The sequence below is a fragment of the Physeter macrocephalus genome, chromosome 2 (genome assembly GCF_002837175.3).
Source record: "Physeter macrocephalus isolate SW-GA chromosome 2, ASM283717v5, whole genome shotgun sequence".
NCBI classification, from domain to species: domain Eukaryota; kingdom Metazoa; phylum Chordata; class Mammalia; order Artiodactyla; family Physeteridae; genus Physeter; species Physeter macrocephalus.
Window position 1 is genome coordinate 132,016,614 of NC_041215.1, and position 22,329 is coordinate 132,038,942.

Genomic DNA, 22,329 nt, shown 5'->3' on the forward strand with positions numbered 1-22,329 from the left:
TGCAGGGCTTGGCTGTCAGGCCAAATATCCGCCATCTGAATAGACAGCTCAGGCCAGTGTTCTTGATGGGGCGAGGCTGTGGCTCGTGGCATGTACCCTAGAGACCCCTGTGGGATGTGCTGTGACCCGCTCCCATTTGCCGTCTCTGCTGGCGAGAGCTTCAGAGTGGGTGGTGGTGACCCAGGACGACATCTGAAGGCCACTCCAACTCATGGGCTAACTGACAGTGGGAAGACAGCATGGAAGCACAGCCCACGCTCCCCCCTAGGAGTCTGCTTGGCAAGGCTAGTGCAGCGGGATTTTCCCAACTTTTCAACACCAGCCATCAGTCATGGTCTCCAACTAGAACCTGCCTCCAGAACATTCCATCCCACAAGTCAGGCTTCTAACAGAACCAGAGGAGAGTCCTCTGCTTCCAGACAGCAGGAAGAAGGTTTTACATGGTGACCGCATGCATACAATTTCTATGTGTGTGTGCCTGTGTATGTATAATAACTACAACGCAAGTTTCATGAAAAAATATTTACCTTTACTCTCTACTTTGATGTTTTCTGTTTTATCCTTCTCTGTTCTTTCTCTTCTCATACTACTTTATTAAGAACAAAAGATACTGGTCATGCCTGGAACTGCCAGATAAAATACAGGATGCCTGGGATTCCTTTACAGAAAAAGGCATACCTTTTCACTATAAGTATGTTCCAAGTATTGCACGGGACATACTTATACTAAAACTTTTTCATTGTTTATCTGAAATTTAAGTTTAACTGGGCATCCTGTATTTTTATTTGCTAATCTGGTATCCCTAATTATATGCTACTAAACAAATTTTGAGCCCCTGCAGAATAAAAAATACTGTTTACAGACTAGAGAGACTTTGTCTTCAGGGGTTGGAAAACCTGAACTGGAATACAAACTGCTGTGTGAAATTTGAGGGGAGCGTCCACAGCACTTACCAAGTATCTCAGGGAATCTGTCGGCCAGGTGAGGATAAAATGAGATCAAGTAAGGAAATGTGGCTCAGAAAATATCATGTTACGATACATAGGCTCCCCGCCTTGTACAGATGGAGAAACTGAGGCTTGGAGCTGCCCCCTCCCTGGCAGGCCAGCCTCCGAGGCCAGTGACGCCAGGGGCACATCTGAGCATTTTCCCCCATTCTGCTTGGTTGCTGTGCAAAGCCCTGCTGTCCTCCAGGGGTCCCTCCCCTGGGAGCCTCTCTGTAGCCTTTCTCTTCCCCTGACCTTGGCCACACTGCAGGCTGTCACTTGCCATCCTCACTATCAAGGCTGCCAATTCTAGACTCTGCCTCCAAAACTGCCTCCCCGCCCCCTCCCCAGTTATTCTCCATCCAACCTGTGGCCTTCTTCGGAGCACTCAGTAACAGCTGAAATCATCGTATTGACACATTTACTGGCCACTGAATGCATTGGAATGTAAATTCCACGTGGACAGAGTCTTCGACCATCCTGCTCACCCTGGATCCCCAGTGCCTGGCCCACAGCAGCTTCTCTGTAAGTTTCTGGCGTGTGAACATTTTCCATTTTACTGATGAGTTTGTTTGAAATGCAAAGCCTCAGTTGCCCAGAGTTGGCTCCTATGTGCTAGGTTTTCCTAAGGAGCCTTACCCGTAGATCCATTCACATGAGCCTTATCATCCCCATTTTACAGATGAGGAAACTGAGGCCCAGGAAGGTTAAGTGTCGCATGCAAGGTCACACTGGTGCTAAGTGGCTGAGCTGCGATGTGAATTCAGATAGAGCTCATGACTTTAATGCCATGCGAAACTGTTTCTCTGTCTGTGCTAGCCTAGAGATGCAGCCTGATTCGGTCAGCAGGGCCTGAACCAGGCGCAGTGATGACCACACGCGTCAGCGTGGCTCCTAGCAGGGAAGAGCATGAACACACGTGGAACCGCCACCCAGGGCCAAGTATAAGCTCGTTTCCCCAGGGTGGGAGGAAGCAGGTGGAGCGTACAGGGCAGGCCTCAAGGTAGAGGGGGCACGAGAGGGGAGCCTTAGGACTGGGGGTTCCCACAGGCAGGCTGAGGGTGGTGGGTACCCCAGCAGAGGATGGAAGGTGCCTGGCAGGACTTGCTTTTCCAGCAGCCTGGGGCTGAGCGGCCACAGTAAAGGCACTAGCAAAATGAGAACTTCACAGACATGAGGGGCCTTACTCTTCTTGTGGCTGTAGAACTTGTCCTCAGAGCCATCCTTGGACTTCTTAATAATCAGTTTCCCAGATTCAACATCAACTCTGAGCTGCAATTTCTGAGGAATCCCCAGAGATTCTGACTTCACCTGTGAAAAGGAGGTGGGGGGGAGGGAGGGGAGGGGAAGAGGAGATGTTGGTTATCCCTTCTCTGTGCTTTCACAGTGCCAGTCCGTGACCCCTTGTCGGTATGACTGGGCAGCCCTTGGCCACGTGTCCAGCCCTGGTGTCCCTCCCTGCCGCAGGGGGAGTTTCCATGGGCAGCTGGTGAGAGCCGCTAAAACGTGGGAGGAGCCCAGCTCGTCCAAAGTGTGCACATCAGCTATCCCACCAACAGGTCTGGTGAAGGGAACAGATGAACGACCGGAAGATGCTTTATACACGGCTGAATGTGACAACACTCATTAATCTGATGTGTCATCTACTTCCACAAAGGATTTTAGTAAGAGATTTACGCTCCTGGGCCTCGTTACAACCAATAAATGAACATTCACTGATAATAATTAGGAAAAAGACAATTGCCTAGGCATGTTCAGAAGATGGAAATACATCTTAATATCGAATTGTCATCAGGGCTAGGAAGGATTTGGGGGTGGGCATCCTGTCCTGTTTCTGAATGTGGAACCAGTGCTGGGTAAAAAGAAAAGAAAAACCGCGCGCTCGGGGGCCCGGTCGCGAGGAGGAGGAGGATGTGGCGCGCGGAGGGGAAATGGCTGCCGAAAACAAGCCAGAAGAGCGTTTCCCAAAGTCTGTTCTGTGGAACTAGCACCTACTGTGTTCTCAACACGGTGCCACCTATAGAAGATGATCATGGGAACAGCAATAGTAGTCATGTAAAAATCTTTTTACCGAAAAAGCTGCTTGAATGTCTGCCGAAATGTTCAAGTTTACCCGAAGAGAGGCACCGTTGGAACACTAATGAGAGATCAGGATGCAGCCGTCCTTTTGGATTTCTTTTTATTAATGTGTGACCCTTCACCTTTGATCCCCTGACCTGCATTACCTTGGTAACCATTTCATTTTTTAATTTAATTTCATTTTTTGATTTTGGTGTACAAGCTGTAATATTTCATCTCTCAAAGTGTAACACGCTGATTTCCTCAAATAGAGATACCCCTTTGAGCGATTAAAAAAAAAGAAAAGAAAAATTTCTGGGCCTGGAGATTCTAACTCAGTCACTTTCAGGGAAGTCACAGGAATCACTCTTTTTCCCCCAATCCCTCCTTGAGGCACTATTTTGCAGCCAGTTCGGGGAGGCCCTCTGTTTGATGACACTTACTGCCCCCATTTGGAGAAGGACGGAGTTTTGGCATCCTGGGCCAATGAGAAGCTCCTTCCTTGGGAGCCTCCCCATGGCGAAGGTTCCACAGGTTCATCTGGGCGCCCATTCTAAGGTTTAATCATCTTCCCAGGGAGCTGTTCCTCTGGCTGTCAATCTCAGCCCAGCCGTTGGGCTCCCTCCTGAGCCAAAAGCCCCCCTTCCACAGGGACCAGAACGCCCGCCAGCCCCGTCCTGTGAAGCACAAGTCCACAGCCACTTACCTCAAAGGTTACTGGTGGGATGAGGGAACGCTGGTGGGAAGGCTCGGGGCCCTCCTGCAGCAAGGCCTTGACCTGTGGGCAGGAACGCACGGGCCCCTTCAGGCTGGGAGGTGAAGGGAAGGCAGTATAGGCTGGGACAGAGTCACAGGGATACCTGGGAATTCTCCAAGTGAAGAGGGGGCCAGAGAGAAGTCCAGGGAAGCTGCCGGGTCCCCCACATACCTTATCTTCAATAGAAGACAGGAGACTTGTCAGTTGGCTGAGCTTGGCCACCATGTTGATCGGATTGGCCTCACCAGGCACCTGGGATATGAGGAAAAGAGCAAATAAGGACGGGTTGCTGAGTGCCAGCCGCTGAGAGGCGTCAGGCTGAGCGCGTTCCATGCTTCGTCTTGGTTCATCTCCCTGACAACCCCACAAGTACGATTATTGTCCCCCTTTGCAGACAAGGAAATCAGGGATACGTACAACCGTCTCAAAATTATGATGACCAAAAAATACATCTTCCTTTCTTCTTCCCTCTAAATCTGCTTCTTCCCTGGTGTTTCTCAGTTGCTTAAACAAAACCGAGGCCTGTCCTCGATTATAACCTTTCCACCCTCCTACGTGTACTGCATCGGTGTTCCTGCTCGACTTCCAAAACACGGCCGTCCCCTGCTCAAAACCCCCTCGTCCAGCTGCTTCCCACCACTGAGAGGAAATGATCTGAACTCTTAAAGACTCTGTATGATGCACCTCTCAGCCCCAGCCATGCTCATTCTCACTTCTGATCTGCCCTTGGCCTTGAGCTACACTTTCTGAGGAAGCCCTAGAAACATGGATGTCACCTGAGTAGGCCACTTCCCTGTCATTCAGGTCTCAGAAGCACAGAGAGGTCTTCCCTGACCACACGAGCTAAAATCATCTCCACTAGATCACCCTGCTTTGTTTCATACCAATCACCACGATAGTTTATTTGCTCTGTGTATTTCCCCTGCTAGAATGTAAACACTGGGAGAGCTGGGACAGTGAGAAATGTGTCCGGTGCTGTGACATTGGTGCCTGGCCAGTGAAGATGCTCGGTAAAGTTGTTCAATGCATGCCTGAGGCCCAGAGAGCTGAAGTTACCTGTCAGAAGTCACACAGCTAGTAATGGCACAGCAGGCCAGGAAACCATGTCTGCTCGGCACCAAGTCCACGGTCTCAAGCATTTATTCACAGAACAAATACTTACAAAGCACCTATTCTGTGCCAGACACGTTCCCAAGGTGCTGGAGGTGTAGAGTTAAAAGGGCACCATCCCCGCCCTCCACTAGGACAAGAACACCAGACTTGACGATCTTGAAAACCAAGCAGAGCGGAATGAGGGTTATCACCAACGAGGAGATGTCCCTTTACCCCACCCCTTCCTGAATAAGTCAGCCAGGTTACACAGGCTTTTTTTTTTTTTTTTAATAAGTATTATTATTATTTCAAGATTTATTTATATTTATTTATTTATTTATTTTGGCTGCATCGGGGTCTTAGTTGCCACACGCAGGATCTTCGTTGCCGCCTGCGCACTCTTAGTTGCGGCACGCGGCGTCTAGTTCCCTGACCAGGGATGGCACTCAGGCCCCCTGCATTGGGAGCGCGGAGTCTTACCCACTGGACCCCCAGGGACGTCCCTACAGAGGCTTTTGACCTCAGTTTCCCAGCAGCCGCTTTAGCTCTCTCCTTCCGCCGTCACCAACCACCATCACTTCTGACCATCCGCAGTACCGCCGCTCCGGCCACCTCCAGCACAGCCATCGCCGCCGTCATCGTGGCAGTTACTCTTTGTCACAACTTTCTCTAATTCTTTTTGGTTTGGCCCTTGCTCCTTGATAAAGCTCTCAATCAGTCTTCAGTTATTATTGATCCGCAGGAGCGCTCAAAAGAGTGGAGCTGAGATGCAGGTAAGAATGGAGCAGGACAGCAGGTGGGAGAGTACAGGATCCCTTGTTTTAGGGGTGTTTTTCTCATAAAGAGTTGAAAAGATGGCAGATTCAAACCCCCTCATCCTCCTTCAGACACTGGAGACCGCCTGCTTGCTACCCGGGCCATCACCTGGTGGTAGGATGGTGTCTTCCCCACCCTCTCTTCGAATCTATGTCTTTTGGGGCAGGTTTGGCAAAGACGTACAAAGTATAAGTGAAGCTACCAACCGAGTGGGAGTTAGTTCTTGGAACGAAAGGTATTAGAAGAACGCTGGAGCTTAGCTTCTACTGCCTCGTTAGGCAGAATACATATGACCATGTGATGGGTTCGTAGGCTATGCCCAGCGTGTTTAAGATGTATTGACTCTTCTAGTCCTTGGTTTGCAGATGGGGAAATTGGGTCAGAGTGGTGAGTCACTTGTTCAAGGTCACAAAGCTGGTGTTGACCTGAGATTTGAATGTAGATCTCACCCAGTGGGTCTCAGCTGGTACGGATTTTGCCCTCTCGGGTCATTTGACAATGTCTGGAACATTTTGGGTTGTGAAAATTGGGGGATGCTAATGGCATCTAGTGGGTAGAGGCCAGGATGTGTTCACATCCTACAATGTACAGAACAGTCCCCCACAGCAAAAAATGACCCAGCCCCAAAGGTCACTAGCGTTGAGGTTGAGGTCAAAATTCACAACTCAGCCTCAATGTGGGTGAATTGGTCTGAGTGTCACCTGTGGGTTTGTAGAAGCTGACCTGGTTATTGCACTTAGCTTTTCAGTTGAACTTTGGAGGATGTGGGCTCCAAGGTTAACGACTCTCTGTTCTTACATAGGGCAGACCCAGGGCTCTCCCCAAACTTTGGACCAGCAGTCATTTTGATAATGTTGCATTTTGCACCTCCCAGCAGTTCTCAAATAAATGTCACGCAGGGGTCCCCATCTTATCTTGCCTACCTAACGGAAAGGGCCTAGTGCTGGTAAGAGGCTACCATGGCCAGATGTCTCACCCAAGCGGTTTCATTTACTCCCTCATATACCCCTGCAGTGGCAGATATGACTATGCCCATTTCTCAGATAAGGCAACTAAGGACGGGGCAGGCGGGAGGGAGGTGAGTCAGATATTGAACTTGGATGTTTTTGATCCAGAGGCCCGTGTTCTTTCCTCTACCTCGGGCAGCCTCGGAACTCCTTCTTCCATTTGTGAATTTCTGGAGGCATCAAGACATTGCCTGCTTTTCTTGACAAGTCAGGGTCTCAGACAGGAGGGTTAATTTCCCGGAAATTAACCCACCATTCACTTCAAGGAAAGCAAAATTATGTGTGTTTTTTTTATCCTGATGAATTTTAAGTTATACAAATAGAACACAAATTTTCTCAGTAAAAAAAAAAGAAACTCCAAAAAACCATTTGGGCAAACCTGAAGTCTCCCCTGACCCAGGCCCCTTTGGCCCAATTCCATCCCCTCCTTGTGGTGAACAGAGTAGCCCTTTGGGTATAAACACTTCTGGTATGATTTCCACGTGTAGACTTACATCCTAGTTTATATATTGTTCTGCCGTTTGCTTTTTTCACCCAACAGTATTGCCTTGGAGTCAGTGCATCCACCTTAGAACAGAATTCTGCATCATACTTTAACCCCTTCTCTCTCTGTTTGTGTTTCCAGCGTTTCTGTTTTTAGAGACAAAGCTGTGATAAACATTTTTGTCAACATCTCTATGCAAACATGTAGACCCTAAGGCAGCTGCCTGCAGGTAGAATGGCTTGCTGGAAGGACTCCGAGGGTTAAACATTTTCATGCAGATGGCTAAATTGCCTTTCAGGAAACCCATTTCCACTCTCAACTGTGAGCAATGAACCCGTTCGGTCCCTGACCCTCATGTTAGAGCCAAGTCCTGGCTTCACCAATCAAATTTTCCTGTCTGAGAGGCAAGAAGAGGTCTCCCTGCTTTCCAGTTACTAATGAGGTGTTACGAACATCTTTTCCAGGGTATCCCAGCTATTCCCAGTCCCTCTTCAGTAAAACAGGCTTTTAAAATCCTTTTCCCACTTAAAAAATTTGGTTGCTTTTACTTAATCGTGTGTGGAAGGGTTTGCTTTTTAAACATTTTTAAACCCTTGTCCCTTGCAAGTGCTTTCTCTGGAAGTCCCATCTGTGCTTGTTTTTAGCTTTGCCGAGGACACCTTCTGTGACACAGATAACTTGGCCTTGGCCCCCTGCCAGGCTGTGAGTGCGCGCGCGTGTGCGTGTGCGTGTGCGTGTGTGTGTGTGTGTGTGTGTCTGGCGGGGGCCTGCCTTCACCTGCTCTTCCTGGGGCATGAGGCGGGATCAAGCATTTAGGCACCTCATGTTTTTTTCAGTTTCTGATGAGAAATGGTGGGAAAAGGTCCTGCCTTGCCTCCTTATTCAGCACTAATAAGGAGTTTTGCTGGCGGTTGCATAATTTGAAATCTTTATTCCTCAAATCAAAATCCAGCGGGGGCGGGGGGATAAACCTTACAGGAGATCAGGGTGCTGAGGCTCCCCGGCCCCCTCATACCGTGGGGGTCCCACAAAGGCGGCACTTCCTTCTGAGCCCTCGGGACATTGGTTACCTCTTCTCCCCATGCCCCATCCGACCCCCCACTGCTCCCCCACCGGTTTTATCAGTCTCACCTGTCCAATCCCAAAGTCTTTACCTGAGGCCGTGGACGCAGGCCGGGGGAGAGCTGCTGGTCAAACAGCCTCTGCAGAGATTCCAGGGTAGGGAGGGTCCGGGTGACTTCGCTGGGGGCAGGGGACAGGGTGAAGGTCAAAGATTAGTGAGGACCCAGTGAGGCTTCGCGCACACGGGCTCCAGCTGGAGACGCGGCGTGGTCACACCCACTCTGGCAAAGGCAGGGATCCTTCCCAGAAGGACAAGCCCAGGCAAAGATCCAGGCCTGCCGCTACTGGTTCACCTCCTGAGAACCCCACACCCCTTCCGTCCTGACCAGGACCAAACCGGAGCCGTGATGCGTAAACCTGATTCACCTTTGTTTAGCCACACTCAACTAGGTAGCCTGTAGAAAATTTGAATCACAAAACTACTTAGAAATAATTTAGTAATCCGTGGTTCCCAGACTTTAGTGTTTATAAGAATCACACCCTCACCGAGTGTTAAAAACGCAAATGTCTGGGTCCCGACCTGATTTGGTCTGGAATCTGCATTTTAATTTGGTGCCCCAGGGGCTTCGCGCTCGAGCAGTCTGTGCTTTTCTGGTTCACATCTCCTCCGAGCAGCTAAGGTGGATGCCCAGAGAGATCTGTCATTGTCTAGTACACTGACAATTCCAATACCAGGGCTTTATTGATCCTTCGTTCCCTCCTCATCTTTTTCTATTTTCCCATTGTTTTGGGCATGGTGGGCAGACAATTTTGTGTTCTATTTTTCATCTATTATTTCATCAAAAACTGTTCATGTTTTTACACATTCAACATTCCTAGAGGTTTCAAAATATTCTATCAATTAAATGTACCAAAATCAATTGCTAGATATTTGGGTTATTTTGAGATCTTGGTGATTATAAATAAAGGCTGCTGTGAACAGCTTTGTTCATAGAACTCTTCTTTACTTATTTTCAATTGCAGTTTTAAGATAACCAGAGATTATGGCTCTTGATCAATATCGTTGAGTGACGGTGGCCTTGGGCACTGTTCCAGCCTGCTCATCCTTTGTGCCAACTGAATTCTGTTATTCTCTTCTCTCTGTCTTTTAGTGGGCATAACAGTGCATTTTAATACTGATGAATTGATTTGCATATCTTTAATTTCTAATGTCTAAGTATTTTTCTATCTGGTTGGTTTCTATTGTATTTCTCTTCCTATAAACTGTTCATGTCCATTGTTGGTCTTCTGTTGGGAATTTTGCCGGTATTTTTATACATTGGTATAAACTCTTTACCTACTGCTTTGCTTTTTATTTAATCTAGGTGTTGTAAGTTTTTTTTTTTTTTTTTTTCCCATTCTGTTGTTTTCACCCTAGGTAGGCTGGATTTCATTATAAAGTGCTTTATAGTTTTTCATTGCTCTATTTTTCACCTTTTCCTTGGAAATTTTTTTGCTTACCTTAGTTAAAAATTTATCATCAGTATTTACTCATGAGCAATTAGTAGCTCACTTTAAATTGGTTTCTCACTCTTTTAAAAGTTATGTTATAAACAGGGTTTTGGGGGGTTGTTGTTATACCTTTTTAGTTCCCTACTTCATCTGGAATTTAAAAAAAATATGTGGTGGAAATAAGTTCACCTTTTTCCATGTTGCTATTCATTTTCACTCAACTGCACTTACTCTTTTTTCCACAGTTCTTTTGGGCTAGATCATTGCACAAGCTCATCTTAAATATGATAGGATTTATTTTCAGAATTCATATCATTCATTCAGCGAAAACTCTGGAGTGCCTCATATGTCCTAGGCAATGTCATGTTCATAGCTTGACACATCTCACCATTGCAAGGATGGTGTTGTAGCCTACTGGCTTTGATTGGCCGTCCTTGGGACGCCTCTGGGGGCCAAGGATGGGGTGGGGGGAGGTAACTGGCCTGGGGAGGGGGAGGGAAGTGCCAGGCAGACAGGGTTCTCAGTTTCTATCCCACCTCCGACAGAGCTACTCTGTTAACATAGTGGTATTCTGTTTAAACTGTCATTTCATAAAAGAATTCTAGGCCAAAAAAAAAAAAAAAAGAAATTCTAAAGCACTAATTCAGAACATGCTTTAACATCAAATAGATCTCCCTCATTGTTCTCCTTTTTAAAACTGTTATTTTAAAAACACAAGTACATATACACAAACTGAATCTTTAGGATCTTCTAAGAATAATGCTGTCATTCTCTGTATTTCTAACCTTGGTAAAATTTTGAGAAATCTGGCTCTCAGACTTGTCTGGAGGTGTTGGTTAGGTTCAGAATGACCAATGACACATAGGGACTTGAGCTGGAAGACTTAAGAACTGGTCTTATCATATAGAAAAGATTTGTCCAGGGAAGTTACCATCAGCAGGGTCCCTGGGAAGCTTGTCTCAGCTTCAGGTCACCAGCTCAAGGGAAGATGGGGAGCAAAGACAGGGAGGGCTGCAGTCCTCAGGGAGGTCAGACCCCAGAGACAGCCCAGAAGGGGCCTAGGCCCCCTGAGGGAGCCCTCCCAGAAGGAGAGGCTCCTCCCACCTTGGTCTCAGAGAGATGGTTAATTTCCCCAAGATTCCCATTCAGTTTCCAGCTAGCACATCCCATATCTCCCAACGGGGAACTCCAGAACTCAGAAGGAACATTCTGATACTTTGTTGTTTTCTTAATTTTTTCTTCTCTGATTTTTTACTTCTTTTTTTTTGCTTTAGCAAACATTTCTCATACAGTATTAAATAATCAGATGATGATGGGCTTCTCTTTTTCTTTTATTAAAATGTTTAATGGAATGATTTTAATGTTTCCCTGTTAAGTGTAATTGGTTTTACATTGACATATATTGCATTATTAAGGAGGGATCCTTCTATTCCTTTTTAAAAAATGATTTTTAAAAATTAGAAATGACTTTCATCAGGTCTATTAGTACATCTATGCAAATGATTCCCTTATCTCTAATCTCCTGCTAAATTACAGTGTTTTCTTTATGTTGACTCACCCTTACAGTGATTTCTTAGATAAAACCTACATTTTTCATATCACTTAAATTATATTTGCTAGAATATTACTGAAATATCATACATTTATATTAATAAATGAAATTGGATATAGTTTATTTCAGGCTATTATCTTGATTAGGTTTTCAGATTTGAATTGTACTTTTCTTGAATATTGAATTAGGTGATTTTTGTCATTCCCGAATAATTTATAAATCATGGTTATTATTCCTTGAAAGTTCAAAGAGGGCATACATGGTAATTTTTACGTTTCATATTTCACATAAAATATTTGTTTCATTTAATTATTATTTGAAGATTTGTAGCCACGTAATTGTACACTGTACTCTTTATTGGTTTGGAAATCTTTAATGCAAATGATTAAATCTCCTACATTTCTAATTTTAAAATTTCCTTAATTGACTTTTTCCTAATTTATTTCTGTTTTTAACTATATTCCCCCTGCTCTTTTCCTTTCCAATTTTTGTTATTGTTCATTCGCTTAACAGAGATTTCTTAAAGACTCTGTTTTTTTTTTTTCTTTTCTTTTTTTTTTTTGGTACGCGGGCCTCTCACTGTTGTGGCCTCTTCTGTTGCGGAGCACAGGCTCCGGACGCACAGGCTCAGCGGCCATGGCTCACGGGCCCAGCCACTCCGCGGCATGTGGGATCTTCCCAGACCAGGGCATGAACCCGCGTCCTCTGCATCGGCAGGCGGATTCTCAACCACTGCGCCACCAGGGAAGCCCCAAGACTCTGTTTTGTTCACTGCTGTATCTCTAGCCCCTGGAACAGTGCATGGCTTGTAGTTGGCACACATTCAATCTTTGCTCATGAATATTGAATACATTACTGTTTCCAGTACTTTGCATGACCGTGGAAATATCAAGGCAATCAGGGTATGACCCATGATGCCTTCAGGAGACTGAGAGCCTGGATTAAGTTTGTATGCTTGACTTATTGTTCTACACCCCCCTTTCCATAACAGAGCATTTAAAGCTATGGCTTTTCCTCCAAGTAGTGCTTTGGCTGCATTATCTAGAGTTCTGATATACAGAGGCTTGATTACCTCGGGTTTCCAAACCTATCCCATGTAGGCTGTCATTGTGTCAAGTGTCTTCTTTAATTCAGCTGTGATTGGAGATGATCAAGAAAGGCCAGATGGTTGGGTAGTTGTGGCTAGTTTGTTATTTATTTCTATTTTCATCATACTGTGTTCTGGGAACACAGAATGAACACTTTTGCTTTGGGTGTATTCATATCCAGATGCTCAGTAGGCTGCTGGGTTCTTATTTTTAGGATTACCAGCACTCTAAAATTTCTGGAAAAAAATTCTTGGAAACTTTTTGAAGTGAAGGCTTGTGATTAGTACATTTTCACCAATTTTTTAAAAATCTGCAAAGACTTCTTTGCCTCTTGAATGATATCTAGGTTGAGTTAATCCCAAGGAGAAGTCAGTAGTCTTCTCCTTGGAGATATTGCTTCAGAATTTTTATTATATCATCAAGGAGTATGAATAATATTAAGTATTGTAATTTTTAAAACTAATGGTACTGTTCCTAATTATTTACTTTCTGAACTCATCTTCCCTTGTGGTTTAGAAAATTATAAGAAGAGGTTTTGGTGCTGCTATTTGGTTGTTCTGTAATTGGATCTTTATGAGGCTTCTCAATACCTGGATTTATCTCCTTTATAAACCTGGAAACATTTTTTTCTTTTATATATTTAGTCATCAATTACACATCATTTTTTCCCTGCTTCTTGGAGAGCCCACCCTACCAGCTATAAGTTGAATCTCTATGCCCTCTTTCCAAAGACTATCGATTTTTAATCACACATTCTTGGCATACACTTATTTAGTCCTCTCATGGTTTTTATACATACTTCCCTGACACTCTGCTCTGTTTTGTGATTTGATTTTCAAGTTTGATTGGAAAACTATGGGTTCATTTTATGGCCTCCAATGAAGCATAGTTATAATGATGGTATTTTTGTTTTGGTTGGTTGGTTTCTTTATCAAAATCCTTACCCTGCTCTCACTTAATTGATACAATAACCTCTCCCAAACTTTGACATTTTATTTTAAAATTCTACTTACAATTCTCCTCATTTCTCCACTTCATGGGTTATCAAGTATTTCCAGACTCTGGAGACTTAATTCTTTATTCTCTTTCTCTGGAAAAATTTCTGTCTGGTTCTAGATAATCTAACTTAGGGTTACAAATCTTCCTCGAGCCTTTGTCCTGCGGAATTTCCTTCTTTCAGACACAGGTACTGACATTGTAATGACATTTTTGCGGAGGAGGCTCTTGCACTGTTTCTCACTCCTCAGTTCTCTGTGACTTTCCCATCCTCACCCTGGCGTTTGTGTTGGGCCAAGTGGTCTGAGTGGACAAAACTGGCCACCATCGGCACCATCCTCAGTCCCCCGTTCCAGCTCCTTCTCCTCCACCCAACCTCTCCACGTCTATCCTGAGCCCCCTTTCCCCTCCATCTGCACTCCCCCCTGCGGTGACCTTACCCCACTCATCTCCCAGCTTCAAGTGCCAACTGCATGCTGATGACTCCCAGACATATACCCTTACCCCTGAGGTTTCCTGGGCTCTAACTTCTAGAACTAAATCCTTGGTTGGTGGCTCAGCTCACAGGATGTCTAATAGCGCCTCAAGCCAATGGTAGCTCAGAGAAAGATGCCCCTCCTCCACCCCCTCCTCTTTGACTTTCCCCATCTAGGTAACTGGCATCATCCACCACTCAGCTGCTCGCACCAAAAACCTAAGGGTCACACTCTACTCGTCTTCCCCCCACCCTACATCCATCTGCCAGCTCCACCATCCACACACGCTCCGGGTCACACCAGCTCTCAGCACCCACATGCTCCCAAGCCTTGGGTCATCTAGCTAATATCTATCAGCTGCTCCTGTGTGCCAGGCTCTGTCGAAAACCAGGACTCAGCAGGATGCAAAACAGACACAAATCCCTGCCTCCTCTTGCTTGCCTTCCCGTGGGCCACCATCAGGTCACAAATATAGTAGCTCCCAACTGCCTGCTGCTCTGGGTCTGCCTCCTAAGATCCAGTCTCCACTGCCCTGACTCAGATTATGGCACAATCCTGAAAATCTCTACCAGGCCTTGGGAGTCCTGTGTGATGTGGCTCCTGCTAGCGTTGCCAGAGAGAACACAGGACACCCAGCTAAATTAGAGTTTCAGATAAACAATGGATAATCTACTAGTGCAAGTACATCCCAATATTTCACGGTACATACTTATGCTAAAAAAGTATTTGCTGTTCATCTAAAGTTCAGACTTAACTGACCATCCTGTGTTTTTATTTGCTAAATAATGACCACCCTACACCTGACTCTTCCCAACCTCCACTCCTACCACTTTCCTTCGCTCTTTATGCTCCAGCCTCACAGGCTTTTTGTTCCTTGAGGCTGGCCTCATTCCCGCCTCAGGACCTTTGTACTTGACATCCTGCTGTCAAATAGCTGGATGGCTAGCTCCCTCTTGTCACTGAGGTCCCAGCTCTGTGACTGCCTCAGAGAGGTCTCCTTGACCCCTAAAGGACACTAGCACCCTCCCACCCAACGTCTCTCTAGCACTTTTCCCTATTTTATTTTGTCATGATGTTTACTAAAATTATCTTGTTTAGTTACAGACTTAATCTACTGCTACACTTCCTTACTAAGACATCAGCTCCAACAAGGTCTAAAGAGCAGGGACTTAGTGCATTGTGTTTATTGCTGCATCCCAGCTCCCAGAATAGAGCTCAGGGCAGGCTCTCCATACATATTTGTTAAGTGAGTGAATGAATGAATGAATGGATTGAAGAGCTGTTCCAATCAAAGCAGTTTGAAAACTACTAGTTTATAGTTAGTTTCATGGAACAACATCTGCAGGGGTTGCAGGGGGATGGGAAACCTAATTTTTTCCTAGGATTTTCTAAAAGTCCATCCCTAACAGCGTCTTCAAGCCTGACTCTCACTTTGCCTATGAAGTGAAGACAAACAAATGTTGGGGGGAATTTAGAACATCACGCGCGCGGTCTCTCTACTTCTAACTCGAAGTTAACTGTTCAGTAAATAAAGGCCTGTGGAAAACTAGAGAACTAGCTATGATGAGGAAGCTGCTGTCACCATAAGGATGAGGTGACCCAGATTCTAGGAAAGTCCAGGTAGCAAAGCAGTGTTGGGGAAGTGTGCTGAGTGTACTGGGTGAAACTTGTGGAGAGACTTAAAGGTATATCTCCTCTGGACAAGGAAGCAGCAAAGAACAGAATTTCCACTGGAGCAGAAATAAAAGCTTCCTACCAGTCATGATGAAATTGTGTTTCTTGAAAAGAAAGTGCCGTGTGTGTGTGTGTTTCCTAGTGATAAATGATTTATAACAACAGCATCACATGAAGAAATATCTCTCTGTGGAAATCTATAAAAATGATGGCTCTGGGTCCAATTGGCTGAAACTGCATTAGTTGAAAGCCAATTCATTGAAAGTAAACCTGACTGGCCAATTTGATGAGTGCTCAATTTGTCAAAGAAATTATTTGTTAAATTTACCAAATGTACTGATTGTGCTTTTTAAGAGCTTTTAGAAGGAAAGTTCAATTTGATTGCTGATGATGAAAGATTCTTTTTTGCATAGAAACTAAGCTAAGATAGATATGGCACCAGAGAAACTGACAAAAGAATTTTGAAACTGCTGTATATGTAATAAAACACAAAACAGTATAGGCTGATAAAACCTCACCCACATGAAATGCTATTTTTCCAACCAAAATGTTGACCTTTCATTTGCCATGGGATTGTTTTGGGTCCCTGTGATTTCTTTCAGATGCTTTTAAATGTGATTTTCTATTTTTTCAAGCATTTGAAAAATTCTTTTGTCAATTCTTCAGATAGTGCATCAGCTTTAAGTTTGCACTTTTAACAATTAAAATGTAATTAAACTTAATTTTAATGGTAATGAAATTAAAGCACATAATGAAATTAAAACACTAAAAGAAACTGGAATTTTTACCAATTGGTCCTTCAGTGAATTCAACAGCAGAACACTGAAGTTTTGGTGAATTGGCTCACTTTAAAAACCTGCCGTCACTGGCAATCTTGAGCCATCACCACCCACGTAGAAAATAGGCTGATTTTAATTTAACTCCTCTTGGTGCCCTCATGTGCTTATCGAATGTGCTGGCTGCAGCAAGAAAGACGAATAGCAGCAAAAGCCTTAGCCTCTGGATCCTTAGCAAGCGTGGAAGGGCTGGCAGTGCACTCCCGCCCACCCCTTCCCATAGCAACTGGCCTCGAATTAACTTTCGTTTAAAAAAAAAAGCCAACAACCACCAAGTTCAAATGCCATGAAAACAAAACCTCCAACAACCAGATTTCTAAGCCCCACCAACAGCCCAGTTATCCGGAGCTGGACAGCCGGGCTAAGTGCAGGGGTCACCCTAATGAGCTGGTTCTCTCACCCACTGTTCCCCTTCCTCCCATCCGCACGGCAGCCATTACCCATAGAGCTCCTTGCAGAGGAACGCGGTCAGTTTCTTCAGATGAGGCAGACTGCAGGAGCCCGACTTCACAAAATCAGAGTCCAGGGTGAGCTGAGTGCTTAAATAATCTTGGACAGCTTTCAGATGCTCTTCTGGAAGCCTTAAAAAAAAAAAAGTAGAGATAACAACATGCTTCTTCGGTTCCTAAACCACAGACACCAACAGTAACAGGTAGAAGACGAAATCTGAATTCTCAGAGTCTCCAGCCGAGACACCGGCCCCAGGAGAACATTCGCACACCTGGACCCAGGCTCCCTGGGTCTTACTGAAGGGGTGGAGATCAGGTCAGACAAGACTAAAGGACCCCAAGGGAGGCTGCCTCTAAACCCACCCATAAAGGCTTTTCCGGTAGGTGGAAGGAAGTGATACCGGTTGGGGATGGGAAATGTTTATCCTTTGAAAAGGAGACAGAACAGCTTTGAAAATGTACAGAGGACTTGTTTTCCTGCTTCATCAATTCCTAAAGATCGGATCTGAGGGCTGAGGGCTGCTCTAGTCCAGAGATGGCAAATGGCTACAGCTCACAGGCCAACTCCAAGTTCACAGCCAAGGGCCACCTGGAACTCTGTGTCAGGGAGGTTCCCAGTCATCCGAGGCTCCGAGGGGAAGTCTCTGTGCTGAGTCATGGGGCTGGGGGTATGGTATTGGCAGCCTAGGTGCCGGGCCTTTGCACTCCCAGCCCTTGCTCCTGGTCTGGTCCAGTCCCTTTCAATTACGGATGAAGCACATGGGCCGGAGGCAGGACCTGCCCTCGCCTCGCACAGGATGGCCCAGCAGAGGCACAGCCCGGGCCGCAGCGCGCCAGGACTGCCCCCGAGGTCTGATCACACCTCTACGCTCTATCACCCAGCAGCATTTTTTTCTGGATAACTTTTGAGCTTTTGTTCCCATAATAATGAACATTATAATTACAGCAAGTATGTCCTGAGCATAACATACCAGTCACTCTGCTTAGCACTTTACGCTCTTTTTTTTCCCTCTAATCCACAAATCAATGTTATGAGGCAGATATTACTATTATTCCTATTGTACAAACAAGGAAACGGAGGCTCAAGGATGTTGATTTACGAGTGTGAAAAAATTCATACAAGCTTTAAATAGCTTTGCTCCAGCCTTGCAATCAAGTTGAAACTAGAGGTCACAGGGTTTTTTTTTTTTTCCTGTAGGATCCTTGAAAGAATGAAAGGCTGTTTGCTCTTAAGACTGAAAAGACATAGATTAGCCATTTTGACTTATTTAGCCTGAGAAGTCAGCAACTATTTACGTACCAGTTGTCATAATATTTAAGTTTAATCTATACTTATTCTGAGTCTCGACACCATAAAAATCCAGTTTCTGCCTCAGTCTGTTTTTCTGAAAAGGACAGAATCTCTCCTACAGCATTAAGATATGTACTTTAACAGTTCTCGTGCCTATTGACTTGTAACTTTGAGACCATCAGTACTTGCTTTAGGAAGCTATATTTGTTAAAATGTTTGCTGTAGAGAAGTGTTGACATAAAGATGTTAAACTCTGTTTATCAGAGAAGGTTGATTTTACTCAGCAGTCTTTTATTAACTATGACCTAACTGATTAGATCGAATTAACTTGCACAAAAGACTGTGCAGGTTGTCGTGTAATTAAGAATAATCTAAAGGCAGTCCTCTGCGTACAAAGCTGTTTTACAAGCAACATAGATTAACTTGCAAACACAAGGCAGAAGCTTAGTTTTTCATGACCCAGAAGAGAACTAAGGGCAGGCACCGTGGTCCCTCCAATGTGCTCCACCCACACACCTCCATCTCCAAGTAGAAGTTTTAGGCAAGTTCCCCTGCAGTTTGTCAGCTGAGAAGACACACCAGAGAGGGCGGGCCTCCGGCGCTCACCAGCCCTCAGCTGCCCCCGCCCCTCTGCGGGGAGGCTGCGGGGAGGCTTGCCTAAACACCTTGTCCTGCCCCACTGGGCCCTGAGTCCCTAGAGAAGACCTGTCCCTAGAGAGGAGGGACTGACAAGGAGATGTAGCCAATAGACCACGTGGGCGAGTCAGGAGGTGATGGACCGCAGTGGCACCATTGAACATCCTTGCCTATTTCCTCAAGGACGGCCCTGCGTTTAACACCTAAACCTGGAGAGAAATAGAATCTCAAGGAAAGTAAACAATGGGCTCTGCCTGAACTATTTTAACAAGCATTTGTCATATAGATACATATATCAGGATAATCATGATAACGGATCAACATATTCAAAGCACTGGATATTTAGCTTCTTGATAAATAGCGCAAGGAATTCCAGGAGTGTTTTGGCCGTGGGGTGGGCTGTTGGTTGGGCCCCGGTGTTCGCCTCCCCCCGCTTCCTCACTCCGGGGGGGCGGCCCTGCCGCCACGGCCACCGCCGCGTCGCCCGCGCCCTGCGCCGTGCAGAGAATATAACCTGGCGGGCCCGGAGAAGAATTAGAGCCAATGTCAAGGTGGAAATATAGAAACACCAGATATCTTAGCAACCGGTGGCTTGTGTGTCCCTTCAGGCATTTCCTTTGTGTTTGGCTAGATGAGATGGTAGGTGGGCAGCCCTGGCTGTCTCAAATTAATCTTTCAAGTTGGAGATGTTGCATTAGTCCTGCCAATAGGATATTCTTTGGAGGGCCTCTTTCTCATGAAGAAACAAAAAAATGTTTCTCAAGTGTTAACACATGGAGATGGCTGTGTACTAATTAATTCATTCAACACAGATTTAGGGAGTGCCGACTCTGTGCTAGGTGACATGCTGGGTGCTGCGGACACAGTTCCCCTCACGGAGCGTCCTCCCTGTGCAAGCCATCCCCTTGCCTGTGTTAAAGTCAGGGCCTCTGATGTGCAAAATAACCAACGCCCCTCCCAGTCATATCTCCACTTCCCGTCATCCAGCCTGGGCCTGCTCAGGGAGGCGAAGGAGCTGCAGGACCTCGTCAACATGGACCAGTCTGGTACCACATATGGGGCCAGATCCCGAGAGCCCTGGATCAGGGCAGGTGAAACAAAGTGTTAAAAGGATTGCACCTTGCTCCTTCCACCACAAAGAAAGGAGTGGCATGCGGTGTAGACCTCACAGTACACACCACACATGGGACAATTGCTCTGACCCATTTCCCGGTGACAAGGAAGTTGGCCTCCTTTGCACGGGGCCCAGAGCAGCTCCAGGCCGCAGTGCAGGCAGCTCCTCCACTGGGACCATCTGAGTCAGTGGACCGCATGGTGGGAGGAGCCTTTGGGATGGGAAAAGATGCCATGTGAGTTCACGGCAAGCCCTAGCAAGGGAATCACAGCATAGGCCCCTGAAGTCTGGAGCAGGGCCATGCCATCTGCAGCAGAGAACAAATCCATCATTCCAGAACCAGCTCCTGCCATGCCGCGGGGCCTGGTGGACATGGAGCACCTGAGCAGGGCCATCCAGTGCCCGTGCAGCCAGAGCTGCCCCGCGAGCTGGGCTCCCTCGGACCCACCGGCGGGAGGCTGGCGGGCTCCACAGCAACCTGTCCTAGTGTGGAAGAGGCATCTCCAGAAGAGAGCACAGGGTGAGCTACCCGGCTGTCGTGGGGCCTGCCAGGTGGGGACTCACCCACTGGTGTCCATGGTCTGCAGGCGCTGGAACAACGTCTCTGAGAGGCTTGGCCGGCTGACCTCCGTGGCTCGAGGATTATCGTTGGAAACAGGGACCTCCTTGGCCTCACATGGCCCGGCAGATAAATGGATGTTTCTGGGCGGCAGCTCGGGGGGAGACAGTACACCTTCTATCCAAGACAAGAGCAGGAGTGCCGTCTGGGCTGAGCGCTCCCTCCTTCAGGATCACCGCCTGCGGAGAGGGGCACGTGGCCCACCCTCTCCGCCCTCTGTGCGGTGACCCTGCCCACCCGCCGCGTGGGGTCCAGGCCACTGCGCCCAGCTACAGACCCGTCTGTGCCCGCACTGTCCCCTTCCGGCCCCGCTCCCTTGCCAGCTGACTCCTGGGCTAGACGGGGAGCCTGCCAAGGGCAGGACCTGGTCTTGGTGGTCTCTGCCCCGGGGCCCAACACGGAGTGTGTCCCCTTGAGGAGCTCTGCAAACACCTGCTGGGGTCCAATGGCCATGCCAGGCAGGGCTGCTGGCCTTGGACGGCTGGAGACAGCAGCCCCAGAAGCTCAGCAGGCCGGCCGGCTTCGGGGCAGAGCAGGGGACCCGGACCAGCAGAGGCTGGTCTCCCGTCACGGGAGGAGCTGGGCTCCCGTCACGGGAGGAGCTGGGCCGGGGAGCAGCCAGGTCTGGCCACACTGCTCCCCTCTCTCCCACCCTGGCCCCCTTTTCTTTGCCCTTTCTCTCCAGCCTCTGTCCTTCTTTCTCTCTCCCTCCAGAGCCCCAGAGACAATGAAAGGAAGTGAGGGGCTCCCTCCACCCAGGGAACTGAGATATGAAACCAATGACTTGCACTTGGCCTGGGAGGTGGGACTCCCGCCCGTTCACCTTGAAGACGTCCATCCTGCACGTGCCACAAATGGGTGAGGCTCCTGAGCCCCTGGGGTCTGCGACCTCCTGTCCGAGCCTCTTTTCACACGGGATGGCTGCCCCACGGCTCTGGACACAGAGCTGCCCGGGGACATTCTCTTTAAAGGATGAGCCGTTCCTTCACTTCCTCACCTGGCTTGGGGTTCTTTCAACGGTTATGATCCCGTTTTGAGCCCCATGGGGACGGGCAGCACCTTGAGGAGACCTGAGCCAAATCCGACCCCTTGGACTGGGGGTGGGAGAGGCTTGGGTTCAAGCAGACAATGGGTCTTTTTGGGGAAGGGAAGCCAGCCGTCCTGAGATTGTGCTTCTCTTTCCAGATCTTTTGGGGGGTCTTTTTCTAGCATTGGGGTCTTTCTTTAGACCGCCATGCGGAGGGGCAGAAAAGCTGGCCTGGGGGTTGAGAGGGAAGCGCAGAGAGCATTTCTGCACGATGGCTTCTCGGTGTCGAGGCCGAGCCTGGGCTCCTGGGGACAGCTGGGGGGCATGCGGCCCAGGCACAGCACTGGCGAGTGACCCTGGACTCACACGTGGACATGTCGGCTCTGGCTATTTCACAGCTGAGGGCGCTTCCTACCGGGCCAGGGAGGCGACAAGGGACACGGCTGCCTGGGTCCCCTTCACCTCTGCAGACCTGCGCTCCTTTTGAAACACTCTGCCTGGCCCTCGTCTCCTCCAGGAACTGGTGAGACGGCTCTTCAGAGTTTACCCTCGGAGGAGGCTGCCGATGAGCCGTGCAATCGCTCACGGTGAATCTCCAGGCAGGTGGGAGGAAGGGTGGCCCACAGAGGAGGTTGCAAGGACACCCAGCACGTGGCGGGCAGCAGCCAGGGATGGGCGGAGTCAGGCCGGGGACCCCACACCTCTGGTCTAATCTGTCCTTCAGGGGAGACGCCGGGGGTCTCGGCTCCAAGCCCTGGGACTTAGGAGGAGCCCTGACCAGTTGAGAGTCAGGGCTTTCTTTCAGGACATGAACTTTT

General features: G+C 47.5%; 2 protein-coding genes across 2 annotated transcripts in view; one reads left to right on the forward strand and one right to left on the reverse strand.

Moving 5' to 3' along the window:
* Positions 1-22,329, reverse strand: part of INPP5D (inositol polyphosphate-5-phosphatase D) — a 131,631-nt gene that overhangs the window by 44,363 nt on the left and 64,939 nt on the right. Inside the window, exons 4-9 of the mRNA XM_024124657.3 lie at positions 20,430-20,601; positions 16,816-16,956; positions 8,355-8,442; positions 3,973-4,053; positions 3,751-3,822; positions 2,174-2,297 (exon numbers count right to left, since the gene is read on the reverse strand). Coding sequence (XP_023980425.1) covers positions 2,174-2,297; positions 3,751-3,822; positions 3,973-4,053; positions 8,355-8,442; positions 16,816-16,956; positions 20,430-20,601 — 678 coding nt within the window. The remainder of the gene's footprint in view (positions 1-2,173; positions 2,298-3,750; positions 3,823-3,972; positions 4,054-8,354; positions 8,443-16,815; positions 16,957-20,429; positions 20,602-22,329) is intronic.
* On the forward strand, positions 2,868-3,229 carry LOC102993377 (calmodulin-binding transcription activator 1-like). Its single transcript, XM_055090550.1, has one exon. The coding sequence runs from the start codon at positions 2,898-2,900 to the stop codon at positions 3,177-3,179; it is 282 nt and encodes a 93-aa protein (XP_054946525.1). The 5' UTR covers positions 2,868-2,897; the 3' UTR covers positions 3,180-3,229.